Raw genomic sequence first — 20,229 nt, 5'->3', positions numbered from 1 at the left:
CCTAAAAATAAAAGAAAACTTTAACAAAAAATCAACTCAAGGAAAAATGTATAAATAAATGTTTTGCTTTGTATGGGAATATGTATTTTGTGTAGCAAACTGATTACGATTTTAAGCTGCCATGCGATATTAGACTTTATATGAATTATGCGTTAAGGTATGTCTTATAAGTTTCAAATGATCCTGTTCCTAATGTTTTACTCACTTCTCGATAACTCCAACCTTCATTACCGAGTGCGGCCCACTGGTCATAATCCTTTTTATTACCTCTCATGTATACCACATAATTAATAGCACTGGATCCCCCCATAACACGGCCACTGTAATGTCAAAATTAATTAGTAGCATTACATTGTATGATACCTGTTTGTTCCCGGAAGGGCTAAGATGATCTGTTGTCGGTTATGTTATCAGTTCCATATATTATGTAATAGAAGGTAGCTGTAATATAATTATGAAATTGGACTGTAATAGATAACTAATATATATGACACTAAAACTAAAGATACGCCTATAGTTTTTGCAAGCAATATGCAGCTCGCTTGCACTTTGCAATACCTAAAATGGCAATAAATTTTTGACGGACTGAGGACTACATGTTAAACCTGACGTCTTCTGTTTATGACGCAACCATGCTATAATATTTTCTTAAATAAATTATCACAAACCTCCTTTTGCTGGAGATATCTTAGTATAACGACAAATATGTGATCAAAAATGTCGATCTATAATATTAGTTTAAAGAGAAAAATAAAATAATTTGTTTGTAAAATTAACTTTATCATCATCATTAGCAGACTGACTGTACAACATCCTTTACAATGATATTTAACAGAATATTACCTAAACCAGCCCTCAATGGATTTCATTTCTCCCAATAATTCATTCAAAACCAGAGGTTATCTACTTCGCAGGACATTACACTCGTTACAATTTAATTCTAAATGCCCATTGCTATGTATTATTAACGATAATCCTAATCTTTATGTGAAGCAATAAGTAGCGTTTATTTAATACCAGGATTGATTAGAATAATAATGAAGAGGATTTATTTTGTTAGAAGGTATCGTACTGCCTTTTATCCCCGGAGGGGTAGGCAGAGATGCACATTTAGGCACGTAATGCCATTGTACAATGTATACCTATTTTTCACCTTGTGTAAAGACCCATGTAATGGGGGGTGAGCCTGTTGCCATATACTGGGCACAATTTCAGATCCCGTGCTACTACTGAGAAATTGTAGAAAAGCTGAAAGATGCCCAGCAGTGATTTGCCTGACCGAATCGAACCCTAGACTCCTTTACCGCCAATCGCATTTTTGACTGAGCCTGGAATTGTACCCAGTATATAGTAATAGGCTCATCCTCTATTACATGGGACTTATAACACAAATTGTGAAAAGTGGATATAAATTGCTCAATGGCATTACGTACAGTAATCTACACCTTTACCTTGCTTTCGGGGATAAAACGGCGTGACGATACGATACTATTAAAAATAAATAAATAAACAGAATTTGTTAGCAAAGATAAATTTCCAGTTCAATCGATGAAATTACCATTTCGTGTAATTTTGGATTCGTAGAACACAAAGCCTTAAAACAACTTGCTGTTACACTGCGACCTTTACAAAATAAACAAATAATTTGTATTTCACAGTATCAAGCACTTATTTCATCTCTCTCTTGTCTGCAATAGCGAAACCTTTCGCAGTAAATTTTAATTAAATTTAACATTTCATGAAAATATTAAGACAGTTTTCTTCCATTTAAAACTTTAATTATTCCATTTTGCTTGTCATAAATTTTAAATTGTGGCTAGTAGACGTCTGACGGCTATTTCGTTGGTAAATTGAGTATAAAACTACTAACATACGAGAATTATCAGAATATATCGTTCTGAACTACACTGAAAAAAAATCTCTACTTGAATGCATGTTACATTCAGTATCCTTAGAACAAGTTTGCTTTACGTTTAACAAAATCGAAACGAGAGCGCGTTCGGTGCTCTAATTGGCCGGCTCGAATGAACCAACCAATCAGAGCGCAGAACACGCTCTTGTTAAACGTAAAACAAAAGTGTACTAAGTCCTCTGATTATGAAAATCATCACACGTGTTTGACTGACTTTAAATGATACACCATTCTTTATTGAATTCGTTGCCCTGAGCTTTAGTCACCTCAATGCAGTAGACAGAGACATAACATTCATGATTATATCTTCACGTCGCATCTGCAGCACTTGACTACTAAATCCTGCAAAACCTGGGGGCCTCCTCTAATTCAACGAATGAACGAAAAAACTTCGCACATTGCATACTACAATTCTATTTATTACGAACATTCATGAACCGAAATTAACGAATGAAATGAATATAAACAAATAGGATAGGTTTTGATATGAAACTAAAATAAAACGTTATTTCAAGTAATTCTATTAGTACAACAATAAAACTTACGGCCGAAGATTAAACGGAACTTCGCATTCGAGAACCGGAGTAGGCCCCCTGATGGAAAGTATAATCTCTTTAAAAGGCTACATACCTCAACCAAGCGCAAGTCTGTCCCCTCTGAGCTCTGCAAGTCATTTCTTCTGGCTGTGTCCTGTAATTCCAGTCAATGCTAGATCTACCCAGAACTGGTGCGAATGATGGGACGCTGGTAATGTCAGGTTCTTCTGGACCAGCTTCTATTAACAGCACCTGCAGAAGAATAGAAATATAGGTAAGTGTAATTCCTGATTTAATTGTTTTAGAAGTTCTTTCTACACACATTGGAAAACTATTTGCTTCTCGATAGATAAATAAAAAAAATGTTGCGGTGCCTCGAGGATTTAAGACGTTCGCTTCTCATGAATGAGGGTGCAAGTTCGAAATCTTCCAGCGACTGGTACCAATGCGATTTTTTCCGAGTTATATATGTATTTCTAAGATTATTTAGATACCATGGTGAAGGAAAATGTCGTGAGGAAATCTCGGCTTATAATTTCTAATTATAAGTTTGAAATTGTTAACTCGTATTGAGCAAGCGTGGTGATTAATGCTCAAACCTTCTCCGTGTTAGAAGACGCCTTTGGTCTGCAGTGGCCACTTATAGGCTGTTGATGTGATGCGATGTGATATTTATTAAAAGGTCGTTACTCATGTACGATTATAACTCTCTAAACCACTATTCACAATAATCTTAACCAAATCGTGAAATAAAACCCATCTTACTTGATTACCCTTTAATAAAACCAATATAAACTCAAAGAATACGAGCATTACAGAAACGGGTGCCAGTGAATCATATACGAGTCAGCATAAACGAAAAAAACTTCGATTTTCTAAGAGAAAAATATTACCGTATGATTATTACCATACCATATTGATGTGCATGAAGAATCGTTGAAATATTTTATGTTTGGCAAGATTTATTTTGGGCCGCAGACTTAGTCCGACATTTCGGAGCCCCCAGACGTTACTTATATTCTGATGGACACAATGTACATATATGATAGCCTATTAGCTTAGATCGTCAGCCAATCTAAAGTACTATGGGCTACAGATACACAAAAATTGTATTCATAGTGTGAGCTCTAATTTTTACGTATAATTTCAATTATTAGAAATTAACTAGCTTCTGCCCGCGACTTCGTCCGCGGAAAATTAAAAAAAATTGGGTTGTACTACCCCTAACATTTAGGGGGATGAAAAATAAATGTTGGCCGATTCTCATAGATACCGGATAAGCACAAAAAAAATCATCAAAATCGGTCAAGCCGTTTCGGAGGAGTATGGCAACGAAAACTGTGACACGAAAATTTTATATATTAGATACTACTGACAAAAATATCTACCGACAGAAGATATCTTCTTCTGTTATATTTCGTAGATTATTTTATAAATCGATTACTTAAACATTTTATATCTAAATATCAAGTGTCATTAATATTCTTCTAAGCTAGCAGGTATGTATACATTCACTGTACAATCTTTTACTAGCTAATCACAATATGTTTTGTCCGTCAGAAAAAAAGAAAGATCTGTAGTCTGTGGGATCTTCGACTATAGTTCCAAAGGAATTGCCTCTTGGGTCGATTCGGTCAGTATTTTACGTTTACAAGATATTATCACATTAAGGACCTTGCTCCTCATAAATTTTAATGTAGGTCAACTATGTAACTTCAACTTCATAATAATATTGAACATCTTTAGTAGCCATGTTTATGAAGACAATAAAATTTACAATTCAGATTTTTTACTTTCTATTAGTAATTTTGTCTGAGCTCAGTTTTGTCTTTCATTCAACATTTGGAGACACAAACCAAGTATCTAGCTGTTTTACGTAAAAATAATCTTTAATTTTATTGTAACTTTCGTGAGACATACTAATACTGCTGCTACTGCTGACCAAAGGCCTCTTCTCGCATCAAGCATTAATCACCACGCTTGCTCAATGCGGGTTGGCGATTTCAAACTTATAATTCGAAATTATAAGCCCAGGTTTCCTCACGATGTTTTCCTTCACCGTTTGTCAGTTGTGTCTAAATAATCTTAGAAAGTACATATAGGTAACTTGGAAAATGTCACATTGGTACTTGCCGTTGGTAGGTTTCGAACCCGCACTCTCATGCATGGGAAGCGGGTATCTTAAACCTCCGGACCACTACGACATTTAATATTTTAAGTAGATGACTCAGATAGAAGATTCGGCGGTAAAAATACGTAGAAATGACATCTTAAGGCGCAGAACAACGGATATAAAATCACAACACACAACTGGTGAATCACGAACAATCATGCTACTCATGCATGGGCTTACTCGCGTAACTGTTTCACGAGGTACTCGGCTAGTTTCAAGCCATGCCTAGAGAGTCATATTCATGAGCAGCATTCCGTGTCACACGACACGACGCGGTGATTGTCGCGCTTCTGCTCTCTCGTCAAACAGTTACGTGAGTAAGCCGATAACATACCTAATAATTATAATCATCTATGTTTTAAGTCAAAAATATTTCCAATGTCTTTGTGATTTCACTGAGAAACTATGTGTCACATGGCAAGGTATGTTATATAAATCAATAGTTTATATATAACAAATAGAAAAAGTCTCATAATAAATGTTAGTCATCTATCCGGCAAATGATGGCAACAATTATTGTTCTATAAAGAGATAACTGAAGTTTCTATGCGACCAAAACCAGACTCGAGCGTACATCGCGTCGCATTCTGCGCTCGCCTTAAAGATACATCAGACCACCACAGATGGGGCCCAGTAGGGCGGATGTCCGATACGTTATGATACCCGTAGAGCCCGATACGGTGACACGGAAGACTTAAGGAGTTGCCGGGGATCCGGCTCGACGAGCAGGAGTAGGAACGGCGTGGTTATTAGACAGTAAGAGTCTGACACTCCATCTCGCCTCACCCAAAGCGGCAGAAGACTTTGGATAAAAAAACATAGTAAAAAGGTTTCAAATTCAAAATAATACGATACTATAAAAATCACTATAGAGACACCATCAGTACTAACTACCAATCTGTTAAAACCCTACAAAATAACACATTGGTACTCGTAAAAACAAAAAACAAACGAAAAAAAAGCAGAATCACTTTCTCCAATATTCAGGTTGCAGCTGCAAATGAAAATGTAATCCAATACGATACAATACAACACAATATTGGAACATAATGCCATAAAAATCGAACACAACCCGATTACACAGTTAACGTAGTCAAAAAATGGAATAAACTGACCGGGGTAGAATTACTCTTGAATAAAATTACCCATCGCGCGTTGAAAAGTTTGATTGGATCTAAACTATCAGAATTATATTAATTGGCTGCCAAGCCAGCCGTGCCTCTCATAAATGAAACTTGTTTATATTTTCATTTTACGTACATCCAGACCCTACCATGGTTGTTAAAAGTTCTACTCGAAACTGTTGGCGGTTTTACTCGTATAAACTTTGTTCGGTAGATATGTGTAGTTGGATAATAGAACGATGGAAATAGTGATATGGTTGATGTAAAGAGAGGAATGTGTTTTTGTTGTAACAAATATCTTAGACTGCCTCGTTGGTCGAGTGGTCGCAAGTGCGACTGCCGGACAAGAGGTCTCCGGTTCGATTCCCGGGTCGGGCAAAGTACTGCTGGGCTTTTTCGAAAATTTCTCAGTAGTAGCACGGAGTCTGGAATTGTGCCCAGTATATAGCAATAAGCTCACTCCTATTACATGGGACTTATAACACAAATGATGAAAAGTGTGTGTACATTGTACAGCGGCATTACCTGCCGTAATGTGCTTCTCTGTCTATCCCTTATATCTTACGAGCATGCATGAAAAGACTGATGACTGTCGATGAAGCGAAAGAGGTATGTAAGATTCGTAGCAATTGGCGTTCCATTATCTACTTCATGGGAGACAGGCGTGAGATTATGTATGTATGTAAATATCTTAGATTTGTTATAAATAGACATGTTTGTTATGCATTTTTCCATAACTTTGTAAACAATGTATTATTTAAAAGTTCAGTCAGTAAAACGCGATGTCCACTTGTCATGCATGACAAAGCGGGTTAGAAACCTATCAATAGTAAGTATTTATATGACTTATTCCGCATTATATTATGTAGTTTCTAAGATTATTTACACACCACTGACAAAAATTATGAAGGAAAATCGTTATAATTTCTTATTATGAGTTTGAAACCGCTAATCTTGAGGAAGCGTGGTGATTAATGTTTAAACCTTCTCCATGTGAGAAGAGGTATTTGGTCAGCAGTGGCCACTTATAGGCTGTTGATGTGATGTGTGTGAGAAACACATTATTAAAGAATTTAATTGCTTTAATGAAACTTGTTAATGAAATATAGTTGTGTCACGTATATGAGTGTTTTATGTCACTCTCGACTATCTTGCCAATGGTAGAGGCTTTATAGTTTCAAATTACGTCGCTTGTTTTCAAACTGAATTTATTCTAATTACGTTTCCAATGTTTTCTTTGTTAGAAATCTCTGCATGTACAAATTCGCAGCTGAAACTTTTGTATTCATGGAAATATTAATTTAATTATTTATCGTTTTCTCTCTTAGGTAAATTGAATTGAAATCACAGTTACTTGGAATTTATTAGTTAGTCAACTAGCTTCTACCAGTAGTATCTACTGTAGATGCTGGCTTACAGGAGTTGTAGCGGTAAGGGAGGAAGCGGTGGGCTTGTCCCATTAAAAAAAAATAGCTTCTGCCAGTGGTTTCGCACGCGATTCCATGAGATAAACGGTTCCATCCAATCACCAGTCAGCTCGTTCCCTGTCTTTATTCTTAATTTCATCAAAATCCGTTCAGTAGTTTCAGCGTAATTGACGGACACACATCCAAACAAACTGTGTGGGTGCTTTACCACCAGAGATGTGCTATGTTGCTATGCTACTATCGATACATTGCCTATTCGAGCTGCAAATCTTCCTCGCACAGCTACATAGCCTAATATCAGTGGAAACGGTCATATAGTTTCACAGCTAAGCTATTACTTCTATAAAAACTATACGCAAACTTTGTAACTTCCTTAATCAACGAAATTAATTACAATCAGACTTTGCAATTGAGACCATTAAATTAAAATTTGTAGTTCAATAACCTTAGTACTAGATTGTCTTAAATGAACGAGATCGAAACGAAACCGTGTCTGGCGCTCTGATTGGCCAGCTCTTAATGAACCGACCAATAAGAGCGCCGAACGCCGTACGAAACGAATGAACTCGTACTAAGTCCTCAGACATTAGATATTTGCTATTAATTTTTTAATTTATTTCATGGTTACACTTGCATACATTGGTTGTTCCGAATCATTTCAGAACAATTTAGCTAATAGTTTTTGTCAAGGAACTGTCAAGCATAATAATAATTAGAAAGAACAAAATCCGATCGATATTTTCCTATTTTTGGACATACACAAGGTACCAGCGACTTCACCAGACGTCACACGGTCTCAGGGTACTTTTTCACCCGAGATGTGCTATGCTACGTTGCTGTGTATGCGTTTGGCTTCCACCAATCATATTCATCGGTACACATAGCTTAGCACTGGAGGGAATGGATTCAGGTAAGTTATGCATTTTTATATGGAGAGATGCGTGTTATAGATGGCTTCCCTACTTGGTATATCGGTACTCGAGCAGCGCATCTTTCCCGCGCAGCTACATAGCTTAGTATCAGTGGAAATGGTCACATAGTTTCACAGCTTAGCTGTTACATCTTCGTAGCATACCTACATAGGACATCTCTGGTGGAAAAGCACTCTAAAGGGACGATTTCTGAATTCAATTCAAATAGTCCATTCAGGAAAACATGTTATCAGAATCCAAATGGATACTAAGAGTAAATTGTTCTAGAATCTTGCCATTAAGAGATTGGGATCAAGTCATTAATGTGCAAATTAACATGGCCATTATCATTACATTTAGTGTCTGCTCGTTTCATGTCTGTAGGCTTATTGACAGAAAATTTCCTGTTAGATATTCATTGGTTTTTGTTCTTAGTATGTGTAGATAAATATGGTTCTAAAAGTGACTATTTTAAGGTCTATATTCGAATACTACTAATAATACTATAGACTTTCTAAATAATTATGTGGTTGTTAACACCAGATTGATACCTACATGTTTTTGGTCATCGTAACGTTTCTATTAATTCACTGATGAGGCAGTTTTTCAATTGATATAAGTCAGTTTGCAAGTCTTTGTGCCAACCCAAAGCTGCGGACTGCCGAACGGGTTACCGGGGCTTCGGTTCAAAAAGCAGGAGTAAGGACGGGGTGGTTTTTAGCCAGTAAGAGTCTGACACTCTCGCTTGGCCCACGGCAGGAGACGTCATTAGATGATTTTACCTTTCAAAAAAGGCATTTGTGCTAGCGGTCAAGACTAACCCCTGGTCTACCAGACCTTAATTCAATTACCACAAGACATATTTTTTATTGTATCTCAGATAACAACAGTCGAGAAGTCAAATCAAGAACAAATTTCAATTAACTAGATATCCAAGTAACAAAGGACCAATTTGATTTCGTTATCTAATTTCCTAGTTATTTATCTTAGGGTTTCTATCGCCATTGAAGTACTAAACGAACAGTCGACCGCCATTCGCTTGCTTAATGTTAATTTATTAGTATGCACTTTGTTGTTTCTTGTCTCGACTTTGCAATAGTGATTTATACTTTCGATAGTATTTTGTTGTGGTTTCAGTTAGTGGAATTCTGTTGTGATAGGATCGTGAACTGATAATTTTAACTAAAGGACAATTATTTACTAACTTAGTCACGATTTCTTTCGAATGTTTTGCCATAACCACCAGCCGCGCCACGCTTAGCTTAAGGGCTATATTTCACCGGGACACCACGGTGGCGTGGCTGGCCACAGTGACCGTGGTGTTTGTAAGCTACCAAACTAGATACCATCCATAAAATACACCAGTGTCCCTACACCACACTACGACAGTATCAAGATGGACCTCTAAGTACTGGCGTCCAAACTGGTCGCGCCGCCAGATTGGTTGCTCAACCAAGCGGATACCAGGTGAGTAACTCTCTATAGAGCTGTATACATTTTTTGGTAGCGGCGACCAGGTGCGCCACTGTGGTGTCTCAATGAAATATGGCCCTAAGGGTTAGAAATCGCAGTTCTAAATGTTCAAGTTCATCTACGCTGACAAACGCTCTCTGGTCGCTGCCAAATATGTAATGTCTTAGGCGGTTCTATAGACGAAAAAATAAAGTATAATCTTTTGACACAGACTCCAAATCTCTCTTTATTTTTCTCTAATAATATCTTCTGATTTATTTCATTGCGGAATCCTTAACAGTGAATCTTTCCGAGGACGCGCCGGTATTTCGGTATGTTCATGGTTGTATCTACTGTATATCCTAGCTTACAGGAGTTGCAGCAGTAGCGGTCGTGTTCGTTTGTCCCAAAGTAAAAGAAAATCTGGTTGTACTAAAAATCTTTTTTCTGATGAGAAGTTTGAACCAAAAATCTCATACTCATCTATTTTACTAAGAACAACAACTGGTTGATATAAAACATATCACTTTTACTTAATAACTTTCTATCACAAGAAGATACAAACTTTAAAACGAAACTCTATTAGCCAAAGCGTACTTACAATTGTTAAACTTTTTCACTCAAAGACTGTTCCATTGTTTTATATATCTTTACCCACCAGCACTTCAAGCTATCCTAACCAGTCCAATAGATTTTATACCCTATCATCTTTCATTAAAGTTGAAATTAATTTACCGTTTTTAGCGATTTTGTAGTAATTCAATTTGCTATATCACCTGAGAATTAGTTTCACTCGTTCTTGTGTATTGTACGTTTCCTATTATAGCTGTGCATGATAGCTTTTTATGTGGTGTTGGGAGTATTACGACAATATGTTGTTAGGAATGTGTGAATTATGAACAAGATAGTCAATGTTAATTCCAACTAAAAGGAGTGATAGTTAAAGTCAGGAAGGCATAAAATAGAATAGAACTAATAACGTTTTAAAAAACCTAAAGATTTACAAACTCCTTAAAAAACTAGGGACCGGAAGTTTAAGTGTGAGCCATGCTTTGGCACGCATGGGCCGGCTCGACCGGAGTGATACCTCGACCTCACAGAAAACCGACGCAAAACACGAAACAACGCTTGCGTTATGTGAGTGAGGTGACCAGAGGCCCAAATAACACCCTTCCTACCCCTGATTCCCCAACAACTCTTCAATTTCTTAACCCCGAAAGTAACGCACTTGTAACGCGTCAGCTAACTGAGCTATATTTGGTACACATCTGATTATGTATTAGATACTGGAATATATTAAATACCACGAAGGTTACCTATGGGCAAGCATGCTCCATCGTAGGCCGCAGCATGGCTTAAGACCAGGCGAAATAATGGCTAAACGTCGACTCATTGCATTAAAAAAAAAAAAACAAACTAAGAACGTTGACACAGGCTAGTTAACCAAAAATAGCTCATAAGATTACAATCTTACGGTATTTTATCCATTAAATGGTTTTTGCAACTAATTCCCGTGAAATTCTTTGATTGAATGAAGATGTCTGTCTATTATTGCAATTATCATTGTGTCTTTATTTCTTGTTAATTACGATCTCTAGTTTCTTTAGCTATTGTTAGATTATGCTTTCAAATATCTACGTCTTACTTTCATATTATAACGCTTGTTAATCTTCGATGGGGTTGATAGAAGTACCAAACAAACCAGCACCTCAAGCTATCCCATCTTTCATTAAAGTTGAAATTAATTTAAGGTTTTTAACATTTTGTAGTTATTTAATTTGCTACATCACAATCAATTATACTTAACCAACGAGCATAGACTGATGACTGTTGATGAAGCGAAGAGGTATGTAAGAATCGTAGCAATTGACGTTCAATTGTCTCTGTCTATCTCCATGGGAGACAGGCGTGAGGTTATGTATGTATGTAGATGGAAGTACTTAAACTACTGAATGACCGATAGACAGACATTTAGATTTTTTAACATAATATTGTAATATTTGCTTTGACGTTCAAAAGTGCCTTCTCGGTGTATTTGAAATAAATAATTTTGACTTTGACCATTTTTAACCTAATTGCTACAAGTACTATTTTAGAAAATATACTTTAATGTTATTACTTCAAAGTATTTTTTTTTCTATTTAATATTTTTTTGTTATCAAAATTGAAACAAAAAGTTAAGAAATTAAAGTGAGTCCTATAAAACTCTTTACAATTTTTATCCACACCCGGGAATGAAACCTACTGCCCGTTACTCACTTAACCACTAAACCAAAAGTACACCATAACCATTTTAATTATTCACACCTTCAAATAAAAAAAAAATATATCACAAATCAAATCGAACAGAGATCACTTTTAAACCAATGTCAAATTGCGAAACACTTTTTTTGTTGATCCCGTTTCCATAGCAACGGTTGTCAAGGTCAATGTAACAAAGATGGCGGATGAGGCAACTAAGTGATTGTTTAATTACTTTTTTAAATGCATTTTAGTGCTTAAAAAGTTACGTGTCATGCAAGTAAAGGACGCTATAAAAGATAAATTTAATTGCTTTGTGAATGGCCAGGAATTTATTTTGTAATTTTGTGCCTGTGACTAAGTAATTCATTGTTAGTTTGTGATTAATACTTTTTATGCAAATGTTTAGATGTATGTATGTTTGTTAGTATTTAATGCTGAAATGGTTGTACAGATTTAGATTACATTATACAGATGGTTGATACTTCGATTAAAATTTTAATCAGTTTGTTTTTTTGTTATTATTTTTTTTTTCTTTTTTTCAAACGTTGCCCCACACTAGCATTTTCTCCTGTGTCGTGGGTGCGTTTACAAACATACAAGTTCACATACACATGACACTCAGACCCGAAACAACAATTTGTGAATCACACAAAGAGTTGCTCCGTGCGGGAATCGACCCCGCTACACGTTACGCGGCAGCCGGTTGCCCAGCTACCGCGCCAACCGTGCAGTCGAAAAAAAAACATGATGGAGAAATCATCTCTCTTTTTCTTGTTTTACGAATTTTAAAAAGCTATAAATTGGTCATGTTTTTACTAATCTAGATTTGAACCAAACATTTCGTACCTTTTAAAAAATTGCACATCCATTCAACCAGTTTAAAGTCACCATTTACATTATATAATTCCAAAATGACCCTTCTCGAAGAAATTATATGCAGGCCAACTTTTATAAATTCACTCGAATCCAGTTTACAAAAAATACGTTCGAATTTTTTTTTACGATCTCGTCACAATGCACTCCAGTGTACGGGCCATTGCAATACTTTCGCAAGACTTGCTCAACATAATTACACTGTGTTGCATTTTTAATTGGTCACCTTATAGCTGATGTAGATTTCTCGGCGATTGTTTTAATATTCTTATGGAAATGTTTGCAAATTGATTGAATTTTTGCATTTCATGCATTAGTACGTTATAATAGTTTGACTGCGGTGGCTGAGAAACTGGCTGCCGTGCAACGTGTAGCGGGTTTGATTCCTGCACGGAGCAACTCTTTGTTTAATCCACAAATTGTGTTTTCGGGTCTGGGTGTCATGTGTATGTGAATTTGTATGTTTGTAAACGCATCCAAGACATAGGAGAAAATCCTATAAGATAATATTTGGATAAAACGAACCAAAGTTTAGGAGTGGGAGCTAATATGTAATTTCTACGTATGAAACCTACAAGTGACGTCACGCGATATTTCAAATTAATATCTTCTAAGTTTTGAACGTATTTATCTCTAGATGTTTTAAAAAAATCTACAAGATGGACATTAAAACAAAAATTTGTCATCTACCCTTTGGCACATTATGTAGAGGAGGCCCATAGTCCGATCGTGGACTATCATGGACTATTGATGATGAATAGAATGATACAGCTAGTGTATAATTATGCAGACTTCTTTTTAACAGATTTTAAGTCATATTACGAAATAACAAAGCTGTAAATCGATTAACAATTATGGCATGCTGACGTCGGCAGTTTTTTATCGTAGTAAATATCGTTTTTATTATAATTATTGATTCATAGAGAAAACTGATGGGATCAAGGTTGAAGAGCGGTCAAGTGGGAAATCGTTATAGTCTAATAACTGATGTTGATGATCTATTAACATTGTTTGATAAATGGGTTCAAATCGGAGTAAGGCAGTAATTAGTCGATGCATATAATCTAGATTTTTAAAGACTTGTAACATGGCCTTAATAGGTATGTTACGCTCGCTTCTCATTTTTTTTTTATGGAACACCAGAGGCGTTAAAAATGCGTTGTCGGCATTTTGGGGGTTAGGAATTTATCGGTTTGCAAGCATTGTTTCACGACAGTTTTCGGCGAGGCCGTGATATCACTCCGGTCGAGCTGGCTCATTCGTGCCGAAGTAAAGCTCTCCCACACTTACATGCATGCATACTATAGCAAAGTACCAATGCGACATTTTCCGAGTTATATGTACTTTCTAAAATTATTTAGACACCACTAACAAGCGGTGAAGGAAAACATCGTGAGGAAACCTCAGCTCAAAATCTAATTATAAGTTTGAAATCGCCAACCCGCATTGAGCAAGCGTGGTGATTAATGTTAAAATCTTTTCCGTGAAGAGGCTTTTGGTCAGCGTGGTATCACTTCGATAGAGCCGGCCCATTCGTGCCAAATGATGGCTCGCCTATATTTTTTTAAGGAGGGAAAATAATCCAATGACTTCTCCCACTCTGGACGAGCCGAGAGGGAGTGTCAGACTCATTTTCTTTTTTTTTTTGAGGGGGAAAATCATCCAATGACTTCTCCCGCCGTGGGTGAGGCGGGAGGGAGTGTCAGACTCTTACTGACTAAAAACCACCCCGTTCCTACGCCTGCTTTTCGAGCCGGAGCCCCGGTAAACCCGCTAGGTAGTCCGCAGCTCCGGGCTCTCTCATACTTAGCTTTATCTACCACATTAAGAATACAATTACTATAATACTATTTAGTCATTGTATCTAATAAAGTAGGCAAAGTTTAAAATGTATCTATTACTGTGTTTTGAAAACGCGGACGGAGTACAATGCTTGATACAATTAGAGTGATTTACTATAACCTCACGTGTCTAAAGGTAATTTAAAATGCTCTTAAAACAAAAAAAAAGGATACGATGACTCATATGTTTAACACATAGTATGATATTCTTTTGTTTTATTTTTTCTTATTTTATATACTATTGACTCGATCGTATCTACTAAAGACTAGCTATTTTCTCATGTGATATGAGTTCGTTTATAAACTCATAGACGTGACATAACACTCGGATCGGAAACGACAATTCGTGGGTCACTCAAAGAATTGAAGTCCTGTGTGAAAATGGAGCAACACTCAGTGTCAGTTTAGCAAAATATTCTTGGAAAAAAAAGCAATAATAATCATGTCTGTATACCATTTTAAACTTATAGGCTTCTACCAGTGGCTTTGCCCGCGTACCCGTAGTATAAAAAGTATAAACTATCACCCAAATCAGCTCATACCCTGTCTGTGTACCTAATTTTATCAAAATCCGTTCAGTGTTTTCAGCGTGATTGGCTGATATGATGATGATAATGAAATAAATACTTTGACGTTGACTTTACAGGTACCATACAGGATTCGTGATCATGGGATATTAGAAAACGATAAACAATAAAAGAAATACGGAACAAAATATGATTGTCTAAATGTCATAATTATAAAGAATAAATGAAGATAAAGCTATGCTTTATTGGTTTGGTAATAAATTCTTAAGCGCAAAACACTATCTATTGCATAGTGTACTGAATTTTATAGCGTGACGTCGTTACTGCTGTAAACACTTCCATATTATAAAGATATATATTGGAATTCACGATTAATATAATATTTTCTAGCATTTTAAATAATTTGTCACATAAGTTTTGTCGCTAGGTTCTAAAAGTGCTGTAGGTTGAATAAATGCATAAAACTGAGAACGATGGCAAAAGCAGAGTGGTAAATATAGAATTTCAATACACAACGAAACACAACGCAACCGTTGTTTCACGTCAGTTTTCTGTATCACTCCGGTCGAGCCGGTCCATTCGTGCCGAAGCATGGCTCTCCCACACTTCAGGGACTTTGCTTATAAATTGATTTAGCCGCTGTGCCAACTGTTCAGTGAAAGACAATATAATTATGTAAATAAGTGTAAAAATGTATATTATTATAGAAAACATTTTATTGTTTTCAAAAGCAAAGAGAAAATTATCTCTTAAGAATTTTATTTCACACCTTTGTAGGTGTGAAAAATGTACCAGAATTATCGAAAAGAATGTAAACACGTGAGTAAACTGATTGTTTTATTACAATTATTTTTAAAACCGTGTGATACAAAGGTTTTATGTCATTTTGATTATAACATTCCATTAAGAAGTATCAATTGTTTTATTGTAAGGAATGATTGGCATTGTAATCATTAGCATGTATGAAAAGATGATATTTTGAAAAATGAATGTTTCATCACTACATAGTATAAAACAAAGTCGCTTTCTCTTTCCCTGTGTCCCTTTGTATGCTTAACTCTTTAAAACTACGCAACGGATTTTGATGCGGTTTTTCATTGATAGTTTTGGAGTTTCTTGTTCGTTCTTTTCCACGGAATCTACACTTTAGAACGAGCTAATTCCTTCACTAGAGGATTGACTGACAGAATAGACATTTTTAAATATTATAATATTTGTGTTCACGTCTAAGAAAGCCTTTGGTCTATTTGCAATAAATAATTTTGACTTCGACTTTAGCCATTTTTTTCTAGAACAGGTGAAATAAATAATGTCACATGTTAATATCATGACATATTATAATAGGGTTAAATTGATAGGTATAGGTTCTTTAAAGGTTTTAAAAAGTTTAAATAGAATCGAGTAGCATTCATGAATTAATTGATTATTGTTTATGTAGGTATCTAGATAGAGCGTGAGGGGTATGCTAGAATTGTACCATCTGACGTTCAATTATTTCTGCCTATCTTATTGAAAGACAGGCATGACGATATGTTGCGGGTCTGCGAACGGCGAGCAATTTATTTAGGGTAGCTCGCCACCCGACCAGAACCAAACCCAATCGCCTCAAAGAGCCAGACCACCACAGATGGGACCTCGGGACCAAGTATGGCTGATGCCCAATCCGGAGCTGCGGACAGCATAAATGGTTACCGGGGTCCCGGCTCAAAGCAAGAGAAGCCACGGGGTAGTTTTTAGTCAGTAAGAGTCTGATGTTCCCTACGCCTCGCCCAAGGCGGTAGAAATAATTGGATGATTACGCCCCCTCAAAAAAGGGATTAACGATACGTACGTAATTAATTATCATGTTATCGGCTTACTCACGTAACTGTTTGATGAGGAAATCGACTAGTTTCAAGTCATGCTAGAGGCTCATATTCATGAGCAGCATCTTACGTGAATAAGCCGATAATAACATAATAATTAATTTAGTATGTCGCACGAAAGTTATAAATGATACGTACGTATGTATGTATGTAAGTTGTATATAGACACATAAATTAATCATTCACAACAATGCAAGTAATCGATTTTTGAAAGTGAAACGTATATTTTAATGACTGTAAACTTTTATGCGATTGCTCCATTGAAGCAAGGTCGGAACAATGCAATATGTCCGGTCAAGTTCATGCAAGTTTTTGTGTGAAAACGTTAGTAGGCCGTAAAATACGAGTGTTTTTACAATGCAATCAATATTTTATTGATATAATTGTTATTGTGATGTCTTACGTAATTCGTAAATAGGGATGATGACGGGGTATAAAAATTAAAGATCGATTTTGTCTGTCAATTAGGCTATGAAAACGCATTTTTATTTTGTCATATAAGATACTTAGATAAACCCAATCAAAGTTTTAGGAGTGGGATCAAATGCGTCATTTCTACGTCTACGTATAAAATGTAGTCTAGAAGTGATGTCACCGGACATTTCAAATCGATGTCTTTGAAAGTATTTGTTTCCTTAAGAAATTTAAAATATACGTGTCTATTATTTTAATACAGTCCACAAGACGGGCATTAAAATAAAAATTAGTTATCTACACTATTATTTTATTGTAACTTTCGTGAGACATACTAAATTAATCTACACTATTAAAAAGTCGTCGAAGAAACATGCAAATAACTGCTGTCCACTACTTATCTTATGAGTCGTTTTGATAATACGAATTGATACCGATGATATACTATCTTGCATTACCTTCAATTCTTTTAACTCGGAACTAATTTTAATAATGATTAGGAACCCTCTTGTATGTTGTCGGTAGTTACGCATATTATTAGATTATAATTTGATCAAGGAGGAATCAATCAGGAATAGGTATAATATGCAACGTCACGCCTTTTATCCCCGAAGGGGTAGGCAGAGGTGCACATTACGGCATGTATATAATGTACACACACTTTTCACCATTTGATTTATCAGTCTCAAGTAATAGCCTATTGCCATGCACAGGGTACAATTCCACACTGAGTGTGACTGAAATTTATTTTGAAAAGCCGAGCATTACTTTGCCCGACCCGGGAATCGAACCTGAGACCCCTTGTCTGGCAGTTCGCACTTGCCACCACTCGACCAACGCGGCAGTAATAGGTATAATACTATGGTATTATTAGACTTCACAAGTAACGATGTATTTATCTACACTAATAAATAAAGCTCAAGTGTTTATTTATTTTAACCCGCTAATCTCCGGAACTACTAGTTAGATTTGAATAATTATTTTTGAGCTGGATAGTTAATTTATCGAGAATTTTCCTCTATAGGCTATAAAACATCACGCTATGATTAACAAAAGCCGGATAAAATCACACGGAAGTAAATAGCTAAATATAAAAGATGGAAGATCTGGTTTATTTAACAGAAACTTACCTTCCATTGTTTCACTTCAGAGAGACGATTTGCAATCACACAACCAGCAGACCCAGCCCCAACCACTATGAAGTCAAACTCTTCCGAAGTCTGCCTCTTTCGTCGTCTGTTTGAGCCAAACTCTTCCGAAGTCTGCCTCTTTCGTCGTCTGTTTGAGCCAATCTTCTTCATCTTCCTTATTTCAACCTTCTCACTCTTCGATGTCTCAGGCTCAGAATCAGTGAAGATCTCCTTCATAAAATCAAAGTCACTATCCCTGCGATACTTTGAAAGAGGACTATCAAACGATCCAAGATCCAAGTCTTCCTTTAGCTTCTCATTATTATTATTATCCAAAGCGAATCGTGCACGGTTACGGTTAAATTCCTCTTCTTCCTCGCTTTCCGTTTTTTTAATGAATTTTTCGAAATCAAATATAGGGAAATATGACGTCACCGTTAATCCTCGACTACCGCCCGGACCACGACTACGAACCCTTGTGACTTTCTCCCAATTCCTCAAAGGCGACTTATTATGGAACGTATTATGAAACTTATTCGTGAAAAACGTATCCTGTATTGACGAACTTAACGGTGGTAGCTCTGGACTAGGCTCTGGGTACTGGCTGACAACTTCTTCAAATCCTGGTGATATAGGCTTCGTATCCCGAAAAGCTGGTAATTCCCATGATGGAAAATCGTTCTTAGGTTGATCCTTTGATTGGCCGTAGAGTTGAGTCAGTAAGGAGAGAAACACGAATCCTGTGGTCGAGCATTGTGTCAACGGGGCCTGCTGCTCAGGGCAGATTTGGCCTATGTTAGGCGGAGTCCAGACTGTGTTTGACATTTTTCACACTTCACTACACTCGCGATCTCATCCGTGTGTACAGTGCAACCACTCGCGATACAATGGTTAGCGTTCGAGCTATGTTCAGTAAGTGGGAGTGCGACAACTGTCCTTAACAGTTGTACGCTTGTTAGTACATTAGTAACGCGTTTATTTATGTTTGTATTTCGAGAGTAAGGCTATAGTTAGTGACATTGGTCGGAGTAATTAGTTACGAACTTTTTTTCGCTTTTGTTAATCTGGTTTATTTTATATTTGTCATTAGGTTATGTATTGCGGTCAATATTTTTAATTAATGACACTGAAGTTGGTTGTTTCTTTAATGAGCGAAATGAGTGTTACTGGTTAAACAAATAACAAGGTTATGGAGAGAAATGATGATACAACAATGTGAAAGAAAAATAAAAAGACACAATGAGATTCTTTTGGTGTAAACACTTTTGATTAAAGAACATTACTGTTACATTTTATAAATTTTATTTCATAATAACTATCGTGAGACTTACTAAATTAACTAACGGTTTATTCACGTACTCAGACGCGTCTGCGCACGCTGCTCATGATGAAGAGTCCCTCTGTGACTCAAAACTACTAGATCTTCCCAATCCCCGATTCCCCAACAACCCTTAAATTCCTAACCCCGAAAAGGCCGACAACGCACTTGTAACGCCTCTGGTGTTTCAAGTGTCCATGGGCGCCGGCGATTGCTTACCATCAGGTGATCCGTCTGCTCGTTTACCGGCTTATTCCATAAAAAATAGTTTTTTTCTCCATTAATAATTAGTGAGATTGAGGAAACCGTGATATTTTTAGTTTATTTTATTTCATTGCAAAATTGTGGAAAAAGCCCCTATTACTGTAAAAACCTATCATTGGTAACTACAGCCAATTATGAATTTTGTGGTTAGCATTACTTGGGAATTTCAATATTAAAAAACCCAGCATTTTGCCGATTCAGGGAATTAAGAAACCTTT

At 36.4% G+C, this 20,229-nt stretch overlaps 1 protein-coding gene across 1 annotated transcript in view; it reads right to left on the bottom strand.

Moving 5' to 3' along the window:
- The window catches only part of LOC118279366 (glucose dehydrogenase [FAD, quinone]), a 28,335-nt gene extending 8,743 nt beyond the window's left edge, over positions 1 to 19,592 (bottom strand). Inside the window, 2 exon segments of the mRNA XM_035599047.2 lie at positions 2,543 to 2,700; positions 18,430 to 19,592. Of these exon segments, the coding sequence (XP_035454940.2) occupies positions 2,543 to 2,700; positions 18,430 to 19,254 (983 nt within the window). The 5' untranslated portion in view covers positions 19,255 to 19,592.
- Positions 19,593 to 20,229: the final 637 nt, after the last annotated feature.

Source organism: Spodoptera frugiperda, chromosome 14 (assembly GCF_023101765.2).
Source record: "Spodoptera frugiperda isolate SF20-4 chromosome 14, AGI-APGP_CSIRO_Sfru_2.0, whole genome shotgun sequence".
Lineage (NCBI taxonomy): Eukaryota > Metazoa > Arthropoda > Insecta > Lepidoptera > Noctuidae > Spodoptera > Spodoptera frugiperda.
Note: the sequence above shows the minus strand (reverse complement) of the source record. Positions and strands in the feature narration are given on the sequence as shown.